The sequence below is a fragment of the Bubalus bubalis genome, chromosome X, assembly GCF_019923935.1.
Source record: "Bubalus bubalis isolate 160015118507 breed Murrah chromosome X, NDDB_SH_1, whole genome shotgun sequence".
Classification (NCBI taxonomy): domain Eukaryota; kingdom Metazoa; phylum Chordata; class Mammalia; order Artiodactyla; family Bovidae; genus Bubalus; species Bubalus bubalis.
The window spans coordinates 54756777-54772231 of NC_059181.1; the positions used below are offsets into that span (position 1 = coordinate 54756777).

General features: G+C 42.9%; 1 protein-coding gene across 2 annotated transcripts in view; it reads right to left on the reverse strand.

Moving 5' to 3' along the window:
• Positions 1 to 843: 843 nt before the first annotated feature.
• Positions 844 to 15455, reverse strand: part of CCNB3 (cyclin B3) — a 51537-nt gene continuing 36925 nt past the window's right edge. The window contains exons 8-13 of one of the 2 annotated variants that reach the window (XM_025276178.3): positions 9297 to 9434; positions 5667 to 5822; positions 4690 to 4773; positions 4452 to 4601; positions 1376 to 1506; positions 844 to 1153 (exon numbers count right to left, since the gene is read on the reverse strand). In XM_025276178.3, coding sequence (XP_025131963.3) covers positions 1081 to 1153; positions 1376 to 1506; positions 4452 to 4601; positions 4690 to 4773; positions 5667 to 5822; positions 9297 to 9434 — 732 coding nt within the window. In that variant the 3' untranslated portion in view covers positions 844 to 1080. The remainder of the gene's footprint in view (positions 1154 to 1375; positions 1507 to 4451; positions 4602 to 4689; positions 4774 to 5666; positions 5823 to 9296; positions 9435 to 15455) is intronic. The other variant, XM_025276179.3, reaches the window with a different exon arrangement.

Consider the following 15455-nt stretch of genomic DNA (forward strand, 5'->3'; position numbering starts at 1 on the left):
GCAATCACAACAGTTGCCAGTCACAATACTAGAACAGAGCCTTGGCGGTCTCTTGCTATGACAGACATTACCTGATTCAGTTGCTAGATTGTGGGGAGGTCCTAGAAGTCCTAGAGGCAAGACTGGGGCAGTGGCTCTTCATCAACTGGCACAGAGGATGTCTAAGTCCTCTGTTAATAACTCAAAAAAAAAATAACAACTCAAGTGGCAGATTCTTTACCATCTGAGCCAGCAGGGAAGTGCTGTATCAGTATACCTCACCACAAACATAGGATAGAGAGAGTAGAACCTCCTGAAAGTTTTATGAAGGATTGAGCAAGTGGTTGATGCTTCCATTCATGGGACATCTTGCAGATTTCACCAGTGGAAATTTTTCCTCTTGACTGAAGGACCAAAAGAGATTTCAGTGTACCACGCCAAGTTGTTTTCAAATTTAGACTCTAGAAAGTCACCTAACTGCAAAAGTAGGGGTACATTTCAGTGAAAATCCTGATCCCTACCTTTTCATCATGTAGGAAGAAGCAAAGAAAGCAGGCAACCAGAAAAGGGGACTGATGGATATTGGGCCACACATCCAGCTGCCCCATATCTGAACACTGAGGCCTGTCTGTCTGTAATGGGTCTCTCTCTCTGGAATGCCTCTCCCAGCACCAGGGTGCTCCTTCTACAGACTCATCCATCAGTGTACACCTAGCTCAATTCCTCTTCCTTTGAAGAGAAGGCCTTCAAATAAAGAGGGAAACTGGATAAGCCAGACCCTGAGGCACAGCCTTTACTAGGCAGAGGAAAATACATCTGTGGGCTACATATGGGGATCCTGAGCAATAAAGGGGAAGTGAGTCATTTTAACAACAACCATCATTTTTATTAAATTTATAATCAAATATTACAACAACTTTTCTTTTGTAAACAAAAAGATTTAAACATTTACAACATTATCAGTTTGGGAAAAGACAAACAGTATAAAAATGAGGAAAAGCGATGAAAAGACAAATCCAAAGACAGAATAAATACAGCCTATTTATGCGCCTGCCCAGCGCTGGTGGCTGCTGCTGGAGTACCAGACCCTCGGCCTCAGAATTAGCAACACCTCAAAATTCTGTCCAGTGCCAACATGTCCAAGGGTGGGATTTTGGTGACTTCAAAGAAGACCCTGCAAAAGGAAGAGGGGTCTGCTCAGTGTGAAACAGGCCAAAGCAAGGAGGCTCCATGGAATAAGTGAGACATTGGCCCTTGGTTCCCTATCTTGCTTTAACTCTGGAACGGAAAGTAAGGTAAAAAAGTATCTGAATCCTTCTTTCCCCTTAAGTGAGGTTAGTCTGGGCCTCCCCATGACGAAGCATAAACCCAACTTCAACTGGAGACTGATACTTACTTGTTCGAATACTTGGAATGTATAGCCTTGAGCCTATTGCAAGAATGAAAAGTCAGTAGGATGTTCAGCTGTCTGACCAAGGCGTGAAGATCAGAGATCCTGTAGCCACTGTAATACTCCAGGATAGGAGCCTGGAAGAAGCAACATGAACAGTAACATTTATGACAGGAAGCAGACCCTTCCTGTCTCCAACACCCAAGTCCAAACCTCCTATCCATAGTACAGGCAGAGAAGATAGTCAAACAATTCAGACTCATACAGCACAGATACTGGCCAATAATTATAGGGTACTACCTAGAAAAATATGTTTTATCTGCAAGCTAGTGGAATGGCTATATCCATATGTACCAGCTGGATACAAGGCCCAGTCATAGGTATTTAAACTGAAATCCACTAAGAATTCAAGGACAGGACAGAGTTTATAACTTAGGCACTCTCAGGTTAAGAGCCAATGGCTAGGCAAACCTCAGAACAAACTTGAGGTCCCAACAAAACAGCCATCAGGAACTTAAGGTTGTTCTTCCTCTCTGGCTCGAACAGCTATCATTTCACGCATTTATTTTCTCATTCAACTTTAAGGATGCCTAGCATGTGGCAAAAGGAGTATAGCAGAGTGTTTAAGACCAAAGATTCTGCAGGCAAGCTGCTAGGGTTCAGATTCCAGCTCCACTTACAACATGACCTTGAACCAGCTACTTAACTTCTCGGTACCACTGTTTCTAAATCTGCCAAATGGGGATCATCACAGTAATTACATAATAGGATTAAATGAGTTAATATACATAAAGCACATGAAACAGAGTCTAGCACATGCCCATACCATATGAGCTAGGATTAATATTAACCAAGCCTCATACACAATGCTGGGAATACAAGGATGACTAAGGCTCCTGCCCTTGAGGAGTCTGTAGTCTAGTGGGAGAGACGACATGCACACAGAGAATTACAAAATGTGTGGGAAGTGCTACCAGGGAAGGGAGCATGGGGTTAGAGGAAGAGAGCTGTAGGACCCATGACTTTTGTCTGGGAGAGCCACAGAAAGCTTTGTAGAGAAGCGTACATCTACAACAGGTGCTGAAAGTCTAATGGGAGTTCCACAGGTAGAGAAAGGAAGATTTATTATTCTGCAAAGCAGAAGTTTTCTTAAAACGTCTTAAATTACTCTCCCGGAACTCATTTTTTTCCAAATATCTTACCTGGAATTGGAGGCAGGGGATAAGAAGTCCACCAATTTGGATCCCTTTCCCTTTTACATGGCCCTGAGATACTTCTGCAGGAATCTCAGGGCTCTACTGAATACTGGAAACCACTGCCACAGGCAAAGGGCAGTCACTGGAATGCTGCTTTCACCTCTCACCATTCCCTGTTAATATGTTCCCTGCTCTGTCCATAGGAAATATCTTATCTGCCTCCCCAAAATCACAGTTTCCTTATTGCCTTCACGTCTTTTCAATCATTCTTCCCTCTGCCTAGAATATCCCTTCTCACATGTTCCTACTTATCTTTCAAGACCCAACTCAAAAGTCATATTCTGTGTGAAGCCTTTCTCATCTATGTATAGCCTTTCTCATCTATATACACACACTGTATGTGTGTATATAGGAGTGTATATATATATATACACACACACACACACACTGTATGTGTGTGTGTGTATATATATGTGTGTGTATATATGTGTGTGTATATATATACACACACACATACAGTGTGTGTGTGTGTGTATATATATATATATGTGTGTGTGTGTATATATATATACACACACATACAGTGTACAGGACTGTGAAGCCAGACTACCCGGGTTCAGATCAGGACTGACATTTAGCTGATGTTAGTACATCCACATCAAATATTAGAATACTGAGATATTTCTATGCTGGTTGGCAAGCAGTTTGCTGCCCTGAGCCTCTCAACCCTCCTCCCTGAAGACTACCAACCTTCCCCAGGATCCAAAGCCTGGGTCAGCATAGGGCCTCCAGGATCATGACTCCAGAACTATGGCCACATCCATTCTGATTGTAGAGTAGGTATATACTTTGAACAGACTCGTAGTTCTCAAAGCCTAGCTCTGCCTCTCATTAGCCAAACACGGGAACTTATTTCTTATCTGTCCAATAGGGATAATACTGTTGATTTCATAGGGTTGTTGTGAAGATTAAGTGACTTAATACACAAAGTGTTTAGACCACCATCTAAGCATTCAATAAATGCTAACCATTATTACATATTCTTTTTCATCATCGTCACTGCCATTTACTGAATGCTTTCTCTGTCCCAGGACATTTCAGGGCCTTGTCCAAGTTCACACAACTGTTTTTAGGGCTCTTTCTCAGCACACAGAGGTTCTTCCATCAGTAGTGGTGCTAGAATTTCTAGGCTGGAGGGGCCTAGGGGAGGTTGGGAAGAGTATGCTCATTTGTGAACACACTCTTGTACTTGGATTTCATTTACATCTTTAAAAGTTCATAGTTTTCTAAAGTTGTTTTTATTCACAATTTTTCATAAAATTAAGAAAGCATCAAATATACATTTTATTTATATTGGGGAAGGAGGCTGTGGAGGCCTTCCCCTTCAGAGAAGAGTACTATAGTATATGTCTGAGTCCCCTGTTATGTACACAGACATTACTTTCACTGCTCTATTCTCTGGGTCAGTACTTGCCAAATCCTGTTCCAATGAGCTCTCCTGTAGGGGGCCAACCTTGCTGAGAGGACTGCTAGGAGCAGGGGTGGCATGGGGTAAGGCAAGAAGTGGGTCTACCCTACCCCTTGCCACAATCAAAATAATTTCACATTAGTCTGTTTTTTGATATTGGGCTTTCAGGTAAGCTGTCTTTAGAACAAATGGTACTGTGACAAAGAAAAATGAAATAAAATACTTCAAAACCAGGGCTACAGAAAACCTTTAGGCAGCCAGGCCCCTAAGAGGTCAAGATGTTAAAGGATTCATAACAGCACATATGCAGCAGTTTTGTCACCGAGTCTCCCACAACCCTAACTTATACCTTCCTCCAGAGCTGACCCTGTGCTTTTGAATCCCCACCCGGTCTTCCCCACCGCCCACAAGTGTTTACCCAGTGTCCGAGCTTGTTCATGCAGAGCGCCAGGAAGAAGGAGGCAGCAGCGAGCTTGGAAGCCCTCTCCTGGACATAGTCATATTCCACCAGGGTCAACTCACAGATGAAGCGGGACAAGGTCAGTGTCTTCATGCTGGCATAGACACACTAGAGGCAGGAAGAAGACTGACTCAGCAATCAATTCAGAACACTGGCACAAAGCAGATGACCCCTGCACTCACTCCAGTTATCTTACCTTGGGCCTAAATGGTTCTCTGCCTGAGCGATGTGCTTCTGCCACCATGACCACACTAAGGACCCTGTCCCTAAAGCACAGAATCTTTAGGAGGGGGATTCTGAAATCAGCAATAGTATTTGCCATCTTTAGGATCTTAAGCCAAAATACCAACTGTACTCATGGTACCTCCCACCTCCCTTTTCTGTATACGCCATCCTTTGAAAAGCCAAAGGCCTCCAACTGCTCTCTTTGTACCAGGTTCCAGACTAGAAATCTTTTCTTGTTTGAATCTACACACACACACACACACACACACGTATAATTTTAACATACATATATATTACATACATACACACACACAGACACATATATACACATATATATCCATGGTGGCTCAGACGGTAAACCATCTGCCTGCAAGGCAGGAGACCCAGGTTCTGTCCCTGGATTGGGAAGATCCCTTGAGAAAGGAATGGCAACCCACTTTAGTATTCTTACCTGGAGAAATGCACAGACAGAGGAGCCTGGTGGGCTAAGTCCATGGGGTCGCAAAGAGTTGGACACGGCTGAGTGATTAACACTTCATGTATATTTATATGTACATACACACACACACAAATCCTACCACAAAACACACTTGTAGAATAAGTGAATAATTACAAAATGACTTCCCTTGTAAGCAATATTCAGGTGAAGGAAGAGAACTTTGCTAGCATCTCCTCTAAACTTCCCATGTGTCCCTTCCTGATTAAAGAATCTTCTTCCCCTCCCCTATTCTGCCCTCACCTCAAGACTTTACAGGCATACCATGGAAATCTGCAATTTTCTCTGCCCACCACCACCACACTCCATAAAGATCACCCTTCTAGGAGGGTGGCTTGAAGAAACTCCCCTGTCCTCAGTTGTCCCTTTCCCTACCACTCAGGGAGCTACTCTGGGAATGGAGGGAACTAACTCAGCAGTGGGAAAATGAAGATGTGCTTCCGCCCTCTTACCTTAGCGTATCTGCGCAGAAAATGATAGGCGATGGGAATGTTGATATCAAATTTGAGGATTTTCAGGATGCTGGCTTCCATGGCGAGCATCTCATCTCTCTTATAAATGTCATTGCAGATATACAGGATGTCATCCACACTAGGTGGGCAGCACTCCTATGGGTGGAGAGGAGAGGCAGTCACAAACAGGCAAAGACAACCCATTCCTCTCTGCTTGGAGATGAAAGGCAGGGGAAGAGGGGGTGAATGATAGGAGGTAGTAACGTTCCCTGGAATAAACCTTCAGGGTAGCTCTGAGAGCCAGCATCTGGTTGATGTGAGCAGTCCATCTGAAAAACAAAATCAGAGACACAGGAGGAGAGAGGACAAGGCCTTTTGGGTAGAGTCTTACAGCACTGGAAGTGGCACAACACAGCACATGGACTGGAAGCACTGATCTCTCTTCTGATGAGTGAGCCAGAAATGGGAAATCTAAGGCCTGCTCTGAGGGGAATGGAAGGAAAGAGACCACAAAAAGGGGAGCTAGAGATGGAAACTAAGCCCACACTTTGTTTCCTAGTCTAAGGAATGAATAAGGATGTTTGGGAGGGGGCACTGTTGGGGTAATAGGCACTGAAAGAGAGACAGAGAGAAGGGCACAGAGGGAACCCAAGCAGAGACTGAAGGTGGTGGAAGGACATGCAAGGGGGGCTAGACTGGGAAGATCCAGGGCAGATGGCGGGTGAGAACAACACCTCTCTCCCCATTCAGGAGCACCTTCCCATGTCCCGCCCTCTGCAGGTTGAAATTTAGCTTTGGGGTGAGGAAGAGGAGGTAGGAAGACCCCTAAATCTTTTCTCTAGCTGCACCTCACTGCCCACTCCAGCATTCTTCTCACAACTTTTTCTATCTTCAGATCACAAACTGGACCAATCCTCTGGTTTTGCAGACAAGGAAACTGAGGCCAAGAGAGAGAGAAAGAGACTTGCTTGAGGTCACACAACCACCTAGTGACAAGGCCAGAACAAGAAATTCTCCCTTCTACTGCTCTACTTACCAGTGGCTCCTTCCTTTCTTCTCTTCTCGTATCATCTCCTTACCTCCCCTTGCAAAAGTCTTTCTGTACTTCTCAGTCTTGTGAGGGGAAGACACTCCTGCTCCAAAAAAACCTAGTGGGGGTCCTTTGTCCTGACAACCAAAGGACAGGCACTCCTGGTTCCAAAATTTGCTAACAAGAGCACCTTGCACTTTCCTTCTCCCTCCTGTGCTTGGCTGGCCAGGGATCCCTAGCTTCTTTTTAACCCCCTTGAGGTTGAGGCAGGGAATACTTGCTCAATCCACAAGGACATCCCTAGGTAGGCAGAGGGAGGAGCAGGGAGAGAGAGAAGGAAAGAGAGGAAGGGGAGCAAAGAATGGACTAGGAAGCCAGTGAGCAGGGAAGGGAATGAGCTAGAGAGGGAAGCAGGGAACAAGGGAGAGAGTGATAGAAGAGGAAGGGAAAGAGGAAGAAAAGCAAGAAGGTTAGGAAGCAAGGGCAGGAAGGAGGGTGGGAGGATAGTAATGAGGGGGAGAGCCAGGGAAAGAAGAGGTCAGGAAGGAAAAGAGGATGGAGTGGAACAAGGAACAAGCGTGAGTGAGAGGGAGTTGAGCAGAGAGGGAGCAAGGAGAGAGGAGGTATAAGGGAACCAGGGAGTAAGAGAGTAGGGAAGGAAATGAACCAGAGAGGAAAAACATCAGGAGAACGAGGGAGGGAGGGAGGGAGAAGAGAGAGAAGGAAGAAAAAGAAGCAAACAGGGAAGGAGGGTTCGGAGAAGGCAATGGCACCCCACTCCAGTACTCTTGCCTGGAAAATCCCATGGATGGAGAAGTCTGGTGGGCTACAGTCCATGGGGTCGCTAAGAGTCGGACATGACTGAGCGACTTCCCTTTCACTTTCATGCATTGGAGAAGGAAATGGCAACCCACTCCAGTGTTCTTGTCTGTAGAACTGTCTATGGGGTCGCACAGAGTCAGACACGACTGAAGCGACTTAGCAGCAGGGAAGGAAGGTGGGAGGAAGTTAAGGCGGGGGGGTCATGTTGCCAGGGTACCATGGAGCAAGGATGGGAGATAGGAAGGGAAGGAGCAAGTGGGGAGGGGACAGAAAGAACCAGCAGAAAAAGAAGGGGGAGAAGGGAAAGGGGTAAGAGGGGAAGGGGGAGGGGAGAGAGAGAGAGGGGAGCAGGCACCAGCAGAGCAACAGGAAGGAGAGAGAAGGAAGAGCAAGAGAAAGAGTGTGCGACAGAGGGAAGAGAGTTAGCTAGGGAAGGAGAAAAGAGTGAACAAAGGAAAGGGAGGGAGGGTGGAGCATACAATGGAGGGAGAAACAGGGTGGGTAGGAGGGTAGGAAGGTGGTAGGAGGGAGGGAGGCATGGAGGAATGAGGGAGAGAACCAGGGTAGGAAGGAGAGGATCATGGAAGGAGGGAGCAAGTGAGGAGGGGAGGAGAAATCAAGAGAAAGAGAAAGAAAATGAGGGCTGGAAAGAGCAAGAAGTGGGTGGGCAGATAGAGGGAGAGAGGGAGGGAGCAAGCTCAGCATGGAGTGAATGTTCAAAGCACAGACTGAGGGATCAAGGAAGGAAATGAAAGAAGGCTGGAGGGAGGAAGGGAGCTATGGAGCATGGGTGGAAGTGTAATGAGCACAGAAGCAGAGTAAGGGCAGAAATGGAGTGAAGGCCAGAAGCAGGGATGTGGGCCAGAACTGGCGCAAGAAGGAAGCAAGTAAAGAGCAAAGGAGGGAGAGTTTGAGTTAGAGAGGGAGGTACTGCTAGATCTAGGTAGGAGCTAGTGAGTGAAGAAGAGAGTGAAGAAGGGAAGTGGAAAGCTATTTAGGGATACAGCTGAGGAGGGAACACAAAAACAAATCCACAGTTCTAAAGGTTTTTGCGCTCAGTAGAAGTTACTACTTCTCTGTTCCTAAACCATAAGGTTTTATACTATTAGCCTATCTGAAGGAAAAATGAGAGTTGAACAAGACCATTTAGTACCTGAGGAAGAGGAAAGAATCAGATAAAGTAGTTAGATGGATTATGGCCAGCTACTTGCTTTTATAATGCTACTTCAAAAGTAATTTACGTGGACTCACTACCATCTACACTAGGCCATTTTCTCTTAAATGTCTCCAGCACCTAGATTTGGAAATGCTTCCTTATACATGCAATTCAAGACTCCACCAGAAGGAGATGGAGTTGCTGGAAGAAGAAAAGTGGGTGAGGACAGAGAATTATGGTCCAGAAGGAAGCTTTAAAAAGAACAATTCATTTAACTAGGAATATGTCCACATACACACATTTTCAAAGAGGAAACAGGAGAACTTTGTTGATGCCAGGAAACAAATACACCACCATTTGCACCCAATACCAGCTTCCCTGCCATGGAAGACAGACAAAAATTTGATAGGAAAACTTAATTGTGTTCATGAATGTAATTGTATACACACACAGATACACATATATGCAAATGTATACACATGCATACATGTGGTATATATGTATATAATATATATACACATGCACACACATATATACATACATATGTAAATGTACATACATACATATATGGCTTGGAAAGAAATTGATTAATTTTCTCCAAGTCCCATGGATTTGGGCTCACCTCAAATTTTGCTGCAATCAGAAAAGCAGTGGAACCAAGGAGTTGTAACTTGTCCTTCTTGCATATTTCCTTCATAAGGTAGTGATCTACCAGCTTCACTGCCAAGTACAGGGTCTCATGACTCATCTCAAAGCTTATCTGGAGGAATACACAAACAATGCAGGAATTTGAATGTTGTCCAACTCCAAAGCCATATCCAGATGATCTAACTACCTGGTCTGTGGTATTGAGGACACTGTAACTACAAGACCTAGCCAGCTGAAACTGCTCTGAGTGCAAGAAATGCTTCAGCTAGGTGCCTGGTGTATCTCTAGTGCCTCTGAGGACCCTGGCAATACCTATCCCTACACATTTGGGTAAATGACAAATCTTACATCAGAGGGAGATGCTCTGCCTTCTCTATGAGCACCTTGGGTGAACCCATCCTCTCTCTTTCACCTCCAAAACTTAGATTCTTGCTCTCCGCATTTGCTACGTTATAGTGTAAACCCTTGGAGAAGGCAATGGCACCCCACTCCAGTACTCTTGCCTGGAAAATCCCATGGATGGAGGAGCCTGGTGGGCTGCAGTCCATGGGGTCGCTGAGGGTCAGACACGACTGAGCGACTTCACTTTCACTTTTCACTTTCATGCATTGGAGAAGGAAATGGCAACCCACTCCAGTGTTCTTGCCTGGAGAATCCCAGGGACGGGGTAGCCTGGTGGGCTGCCGTCTATGGGGTCGCATAGAGTCAGACATGACTGAGGCGACTTAGCAGCAGCAGTGTAAACCCTAAGCACTGACTTTTTGTAATGCCAGCGCCTGGCTTAAGTTTTGATTGCCAAAGTATCCACTTCAAAGAGACATCCACTTCAAGAATGGCTATGTCCAATGAACACACTGCCAGTCACAAGAAGAGACAAAGAGCCAGGCCATCTTCACCACTGAGGCTTCTTTGTTTTAAAGATCTTGGTTGGTTTTGATAACTGATCATTTGGACTGATTTTTTTTTCTCTTCCCAGGCTTTAAATTTGCCAATAAAGAATGAGCACCAGAAAGCCTAGGCCCCCACCTCTGACCCAGTAAAAGCAGAACCCCCTGGCCCGCATGTTTACATGTGTGTTGTTTCTCTCTCTCCTTCCCTCCAACCTCAACCTCACCATGTGGACCCAGCTGTGCTGTGTAATTTCCAAGCCCTGTAAGTAATAAACCTGTATTTTTTCAAAGTTTCCTATGGTTATTGCTAAAGGGTGTTTTGCTATCATAATACGAACCACAGAGGGTAGTCCAGCCATGACATTAGTTATTGATAGGCTGAGACCAGCACAAAAAACACTATTACCTCATACAATGAACTCCCAAAAGAGATGTTTATTTAGCTCTGAAATAAAGGGACTTGTTTATTAGTTTATTCATTCATTAGTTTCTCTTCCCAACTAGATATGCTATTAGAATATATGGACTGGGAGCAAGTACAAATAGCACAGTTTGTAAGTGAGCTGAGGGGCTAAAGAACCCAGAAAGAGATTAAAGCATTAGTAGCATAACCTTCCTTTCCTTCTTTCTCTTATTTATCCTTATTCTTGCATTCACCAACTCCAAGAAACTCTCCTATAGCCCTAGTCCCACAGTTAGTGCTAGCCCATATGGCATCTTTGTGCAAATTAGAAAAAAGGAGTCTCTCTGGGTGAATGCAGCCCTACAGGCACACATCTTATCAAGTAGACAATACTTTTATATAAATTAGCAAAAGGTGCCTTTGCCTCAGGGCATAGCAACCCCATAGTCAAAATGCACAGCTTAGCAAATAAGGATATTAGCTGGATTCCACGCCTGCTTTTGCCTTGCCTGGAAGCTGTGTGTGGGCACACTTTGCACTCATGGTGGTCCTACACAATCCTCACTGAGGCTTCTTCCTTACACCACCTTGGGTTCTTAGGATTCAAAAACAATACAATCTATCAGTTAGGCTTCTTCCTTACACCACCTTGGGTTCTTAGGATTCAAAAACAATACAATCTATCAGTGAGGCTTCTTCCTTACAACACCTTGTGTTCTTAGGATTCAAAAACAATACAATCTATCAGTGAGGCTTCTTCCTTACAACACCTTGGGTTCTTAGGATTCAAAAACAATACAATCTATCAGTGAGGCTTCTTCCTTACAACACCTTGGGTTCTTAGGATTCAAAAACAATACAATCTATCAGTGAGGCTTCTTCCTTACAACACCTTGGGTTCTTAGGATTCAAAAACAATACAATCTATCAGATCTGACTCCATATTGGGTCTGTTTTCTTTACTTTAACCTTTGTATTCTATTCCTTATTCTACAAGTTGATTAACTTGTAACTTGTACAGAGATGTTGCCTATAGCTTAAAGTATACATAATGGCCTATTTGCAGGAATCCTGCCCTCCTCCCAGGCCTGAAACTAAAATAAATTCAGCTCAAAGGAAACATCCTGACTCAGCCCACCTGTGAAAGACTGCCAGAAAGAAGAATTTAACATACCTCCCTGGCAGAAATCAGGAAATATTTGCAACACCTTATGACCTTTTACTTTACCTCTCACCTCCCCCACTTATGGCTTTCTACTTGACCTCTCACCTCACCTACTCTTTGTTTCATAAAAGAAACTAGCATCCAGACCCTGGCAAGATGGTTCAGACTTCCAGCCTTCTGAATAAAGGTCACTATTTCTTGCCCCAACACCTCATCTCCTGATTTACTGTACTGTGCAGCAAGCAGAATGAGCTTGGACTTGGTAACAGTCCAACACCTTAAACAATGTGTGAATCCCCTCTAACATCTCCACCAAATAGTTACTCAGTTTCTGCCACAGAACCTCCAAATATAACCTGGCTTTAACAGAAACCAGAACCTGGTTTTAACAGAAAATTCTTCTTTCTACTAAGTAGATATCACCCTTAATGTAAGCTTACGTACTTCTTTGGGCCTCCTTTTTCATTGGCTAATATTATTGACCGGAGGCTAGATAACCAAATGGAGGTCCATAAAAAGCACTGGAGAAGTGGATATATAACTGGATAGGCAAATAATTACCAGATAATGATTGAATACATTGGTTTAGCGATAGATATATTACATTTCTGAATAACAGAAATACCATGAAGCTTTTCTTATTGTTCCTGGGATATGGCCTGGATGTTCTCAGAAATCTGGCTTTATTAGTTTCCAACTGCTTCTGCAATAAATTATCACACTCAGCTGGTAAATAATCCGCCCTGCAATGGGGGAGACCTGGGTTCGATCCTTGTATTGGGAAGATCCGCTGGAGAAAGGATTGGCTAACCAATCCGGTATTCTTGGGCTTCCCTGTGGCTCAGCTGGTAAAGAATCCGCCCGCAATGCAGGAGACCTAGTTCGATCCTTGGGTTGGGAAGATGCCCTAGAGAAGGGAAAGGATACCCACTCCAGTATTCTGGCCTAGAAAATTCTTTGGTGGCTTAAAACAATACAGATTTATTACCTTACAGATCTTTTGGTCATAAGTCCACTGGGTTTGCTGAACTAAAAAAATCAAAGTGCAAAGTGGGGCTATGTTTCATTCTGAAGGTTCTAGTAGAGAATCTTTTTTAGCTTCTAGAAACTGCCCATATTCCTTGGTTTGTGGCCCCTTCCATCTTCAAAGCCAGCAGTGGCCAGCGGAGTCTTTCTCATACTGCGTTACTCTCTGCCTCTCTCTTCCACATTTAACACTTGTGATTATAATTGGGCCCACTTGGATAACCTAGGATAGTCGCCCTACCTTAAATTCAGCTGATTATAATCTTAATTCCATAGTCTAATTTTCCATTCCCATAAGGTAACATACTCAGATTCTGAGGATTAGGATGCAGGCATTTTATTCTGCCTACTACGTTTTCCAAAGGGACATATAAGAAAGGGATGGGAAAAGTTCATGCAGATGAAGAGTAATGACTATCACCTCTAAGTGTCAAGAAATTCAGGTCATATAATTATAGGGAAAAAAAGTGTAAAAATGAAAAACAGCAATTCTCTGAGGATGCCTTTGTGAGCAAACAACAAAGCTAGTGGATGCATAGCCTCCTTGCAGTACCTCACATAGGCACCTGGCCACCCATCAGTACATCATTATCAAATGGTAACATCAAAAAGTAGGTAGTATCTGAATGAATTGTTGAAATGTGGAGTCAATAAATATTTACATTAGCAGCTGTGTCAGTTACAGCACTCTTCCTTCCTTGAATGTGAGACTAGACTCTGCTAACATAACTCTACCACTACCACTTGGGACTACATGGAACAAGCCTAATCCTTCTTGTGACGGCCCCTCAGCTACTGTTTTAGTTATTATGTTTCCTATACATCTTCATTCTAGACCAAATAACTTGACTTCATCTATTTTTCACATGATACGGTTTTTCTGACTGCTCAGAATCAGGCTTCAAATCAGGAGCCTAACTTTGTGCCAGTTAGAGAAGAGTGGGTAATTCCAACCAGCTACACAAAATGAGGACGAGAAGCTTTTCATCATAGGAGCAAGGTTCTCTCCCTCATGACTGCCTTTGTCAGGCATATCCTTCCAATTCTCCAAAAAGAAGTCTTTTCCATATCTGGAAATGGATAAGAAGAAACCAAAGGAAGTGATAAATCAATCAAAACTATAGAAAATAGAAAGATTACTCTTAACATTGAACTTAATATATGTTTAAAATATGTGTGTATGTATTCATATATGTTAGGAAGCATATATGATAAAATTCATCCCAAGTTCCAAAACTCAAAGACCACCTTCTATAAAGATGAATAAACAGAGAAAATCTACCAGATATATGAAAAAGAACAAGTAATTTACAGAGAAAATCTACCAGATAGTGAAAAAGAACAAGTAATTTTTCAAGGAGAAATGCTTTGAGGAACCAGAGCAAGTGTCTATGTATTGAAATCTTTTCACTCCAAAGATACAGAATAAACTTTTTAAAAGTAAACTCTCAGTGCACCAGCCCTGAGCACCCTGTCTCATGCATCAAACCTGGACTGGCAATCTACTTCACATATGGTAATATACATGTTTCAATGCTATTCACCCTCACCACCTCCCACCGAGTCCAAAAGTCTGTTCTTTACATCTGTGTCTCTTGCTGTCTCGCACTGGGATGACCCTGAGGGATGGGATGGGGAGGGAGGTGGGAGGGAGGTTCAGGATGGGGAACACATGTACACCCATGGCTGATTCATGTGAATGTATGGCAAAAACCACCATAATATTGTAAAGTAATTAGCCTCCAATTTAAATAAATTAATTAATTATTTTAAAAAGTAAACTCTCAACTAGATCTGAGAGGACACTGAATCTATGAAAAGAGAATACTCCAGGATCTAGAAAGACTAATTTCTAATGAAAAAGTAGCTACATAAATAACATGCAATAGAGGCAGTGAACAGTATATTAGATTATGAAAAAAACCAAACCAATGATTCAAAGGCCACTTTAAGAAATTTTCCCAGAACTGAGAGGTAAAACAAAGTTGAGGATAATGAATAAAAACTTGAGACTCAAGGAGAACAGATTTTGGAGAGAGAGACACACACACACACGGGAAATCAAAATGAGAGAAAAATAATAAATAAAATTTTCTCCGAGCCAAAGAAAGACTGAACCTTTAGAGCGAAAGGACCCACAATATACCAGATAAAATTAAGGAAAACAGATCTACATATAGACATGTAAAAATAATTATTTATAGGGAAGGTAATATATTTAATAATCTGAATCTAAAAGTCTAGACTGCTTTGACTAAAAACAGAAGAAATAAACTAAAAGTATGCAGGTTATCTCATCTTTCTTGAGAGTCAATTAATAGATCAGGTCCAAAGGGGTTAGTTAAGTAAGCAACAACAATATCCATATGGTAGAATATTATCTATAAGTATAGATCTACTTATATGGAAAGATTATTAAGGCTTATTAAGAGAAAAGAGCAAGTGGCACATGACCTATTCATGCAACAAAAGATATCAAAAAACCCACACTCAGTAAAAAGCTATATTTTTATATACATGTGTATGTATATGCATTCATGTATTATTCATATAATTCAACATTTTTAAAGAAAGGATAGTCAAAAACGTAATAGAAGTGATAAGACAAGATACATTCTAAATTATAGTTATCTCTGAGAAATAAGGATA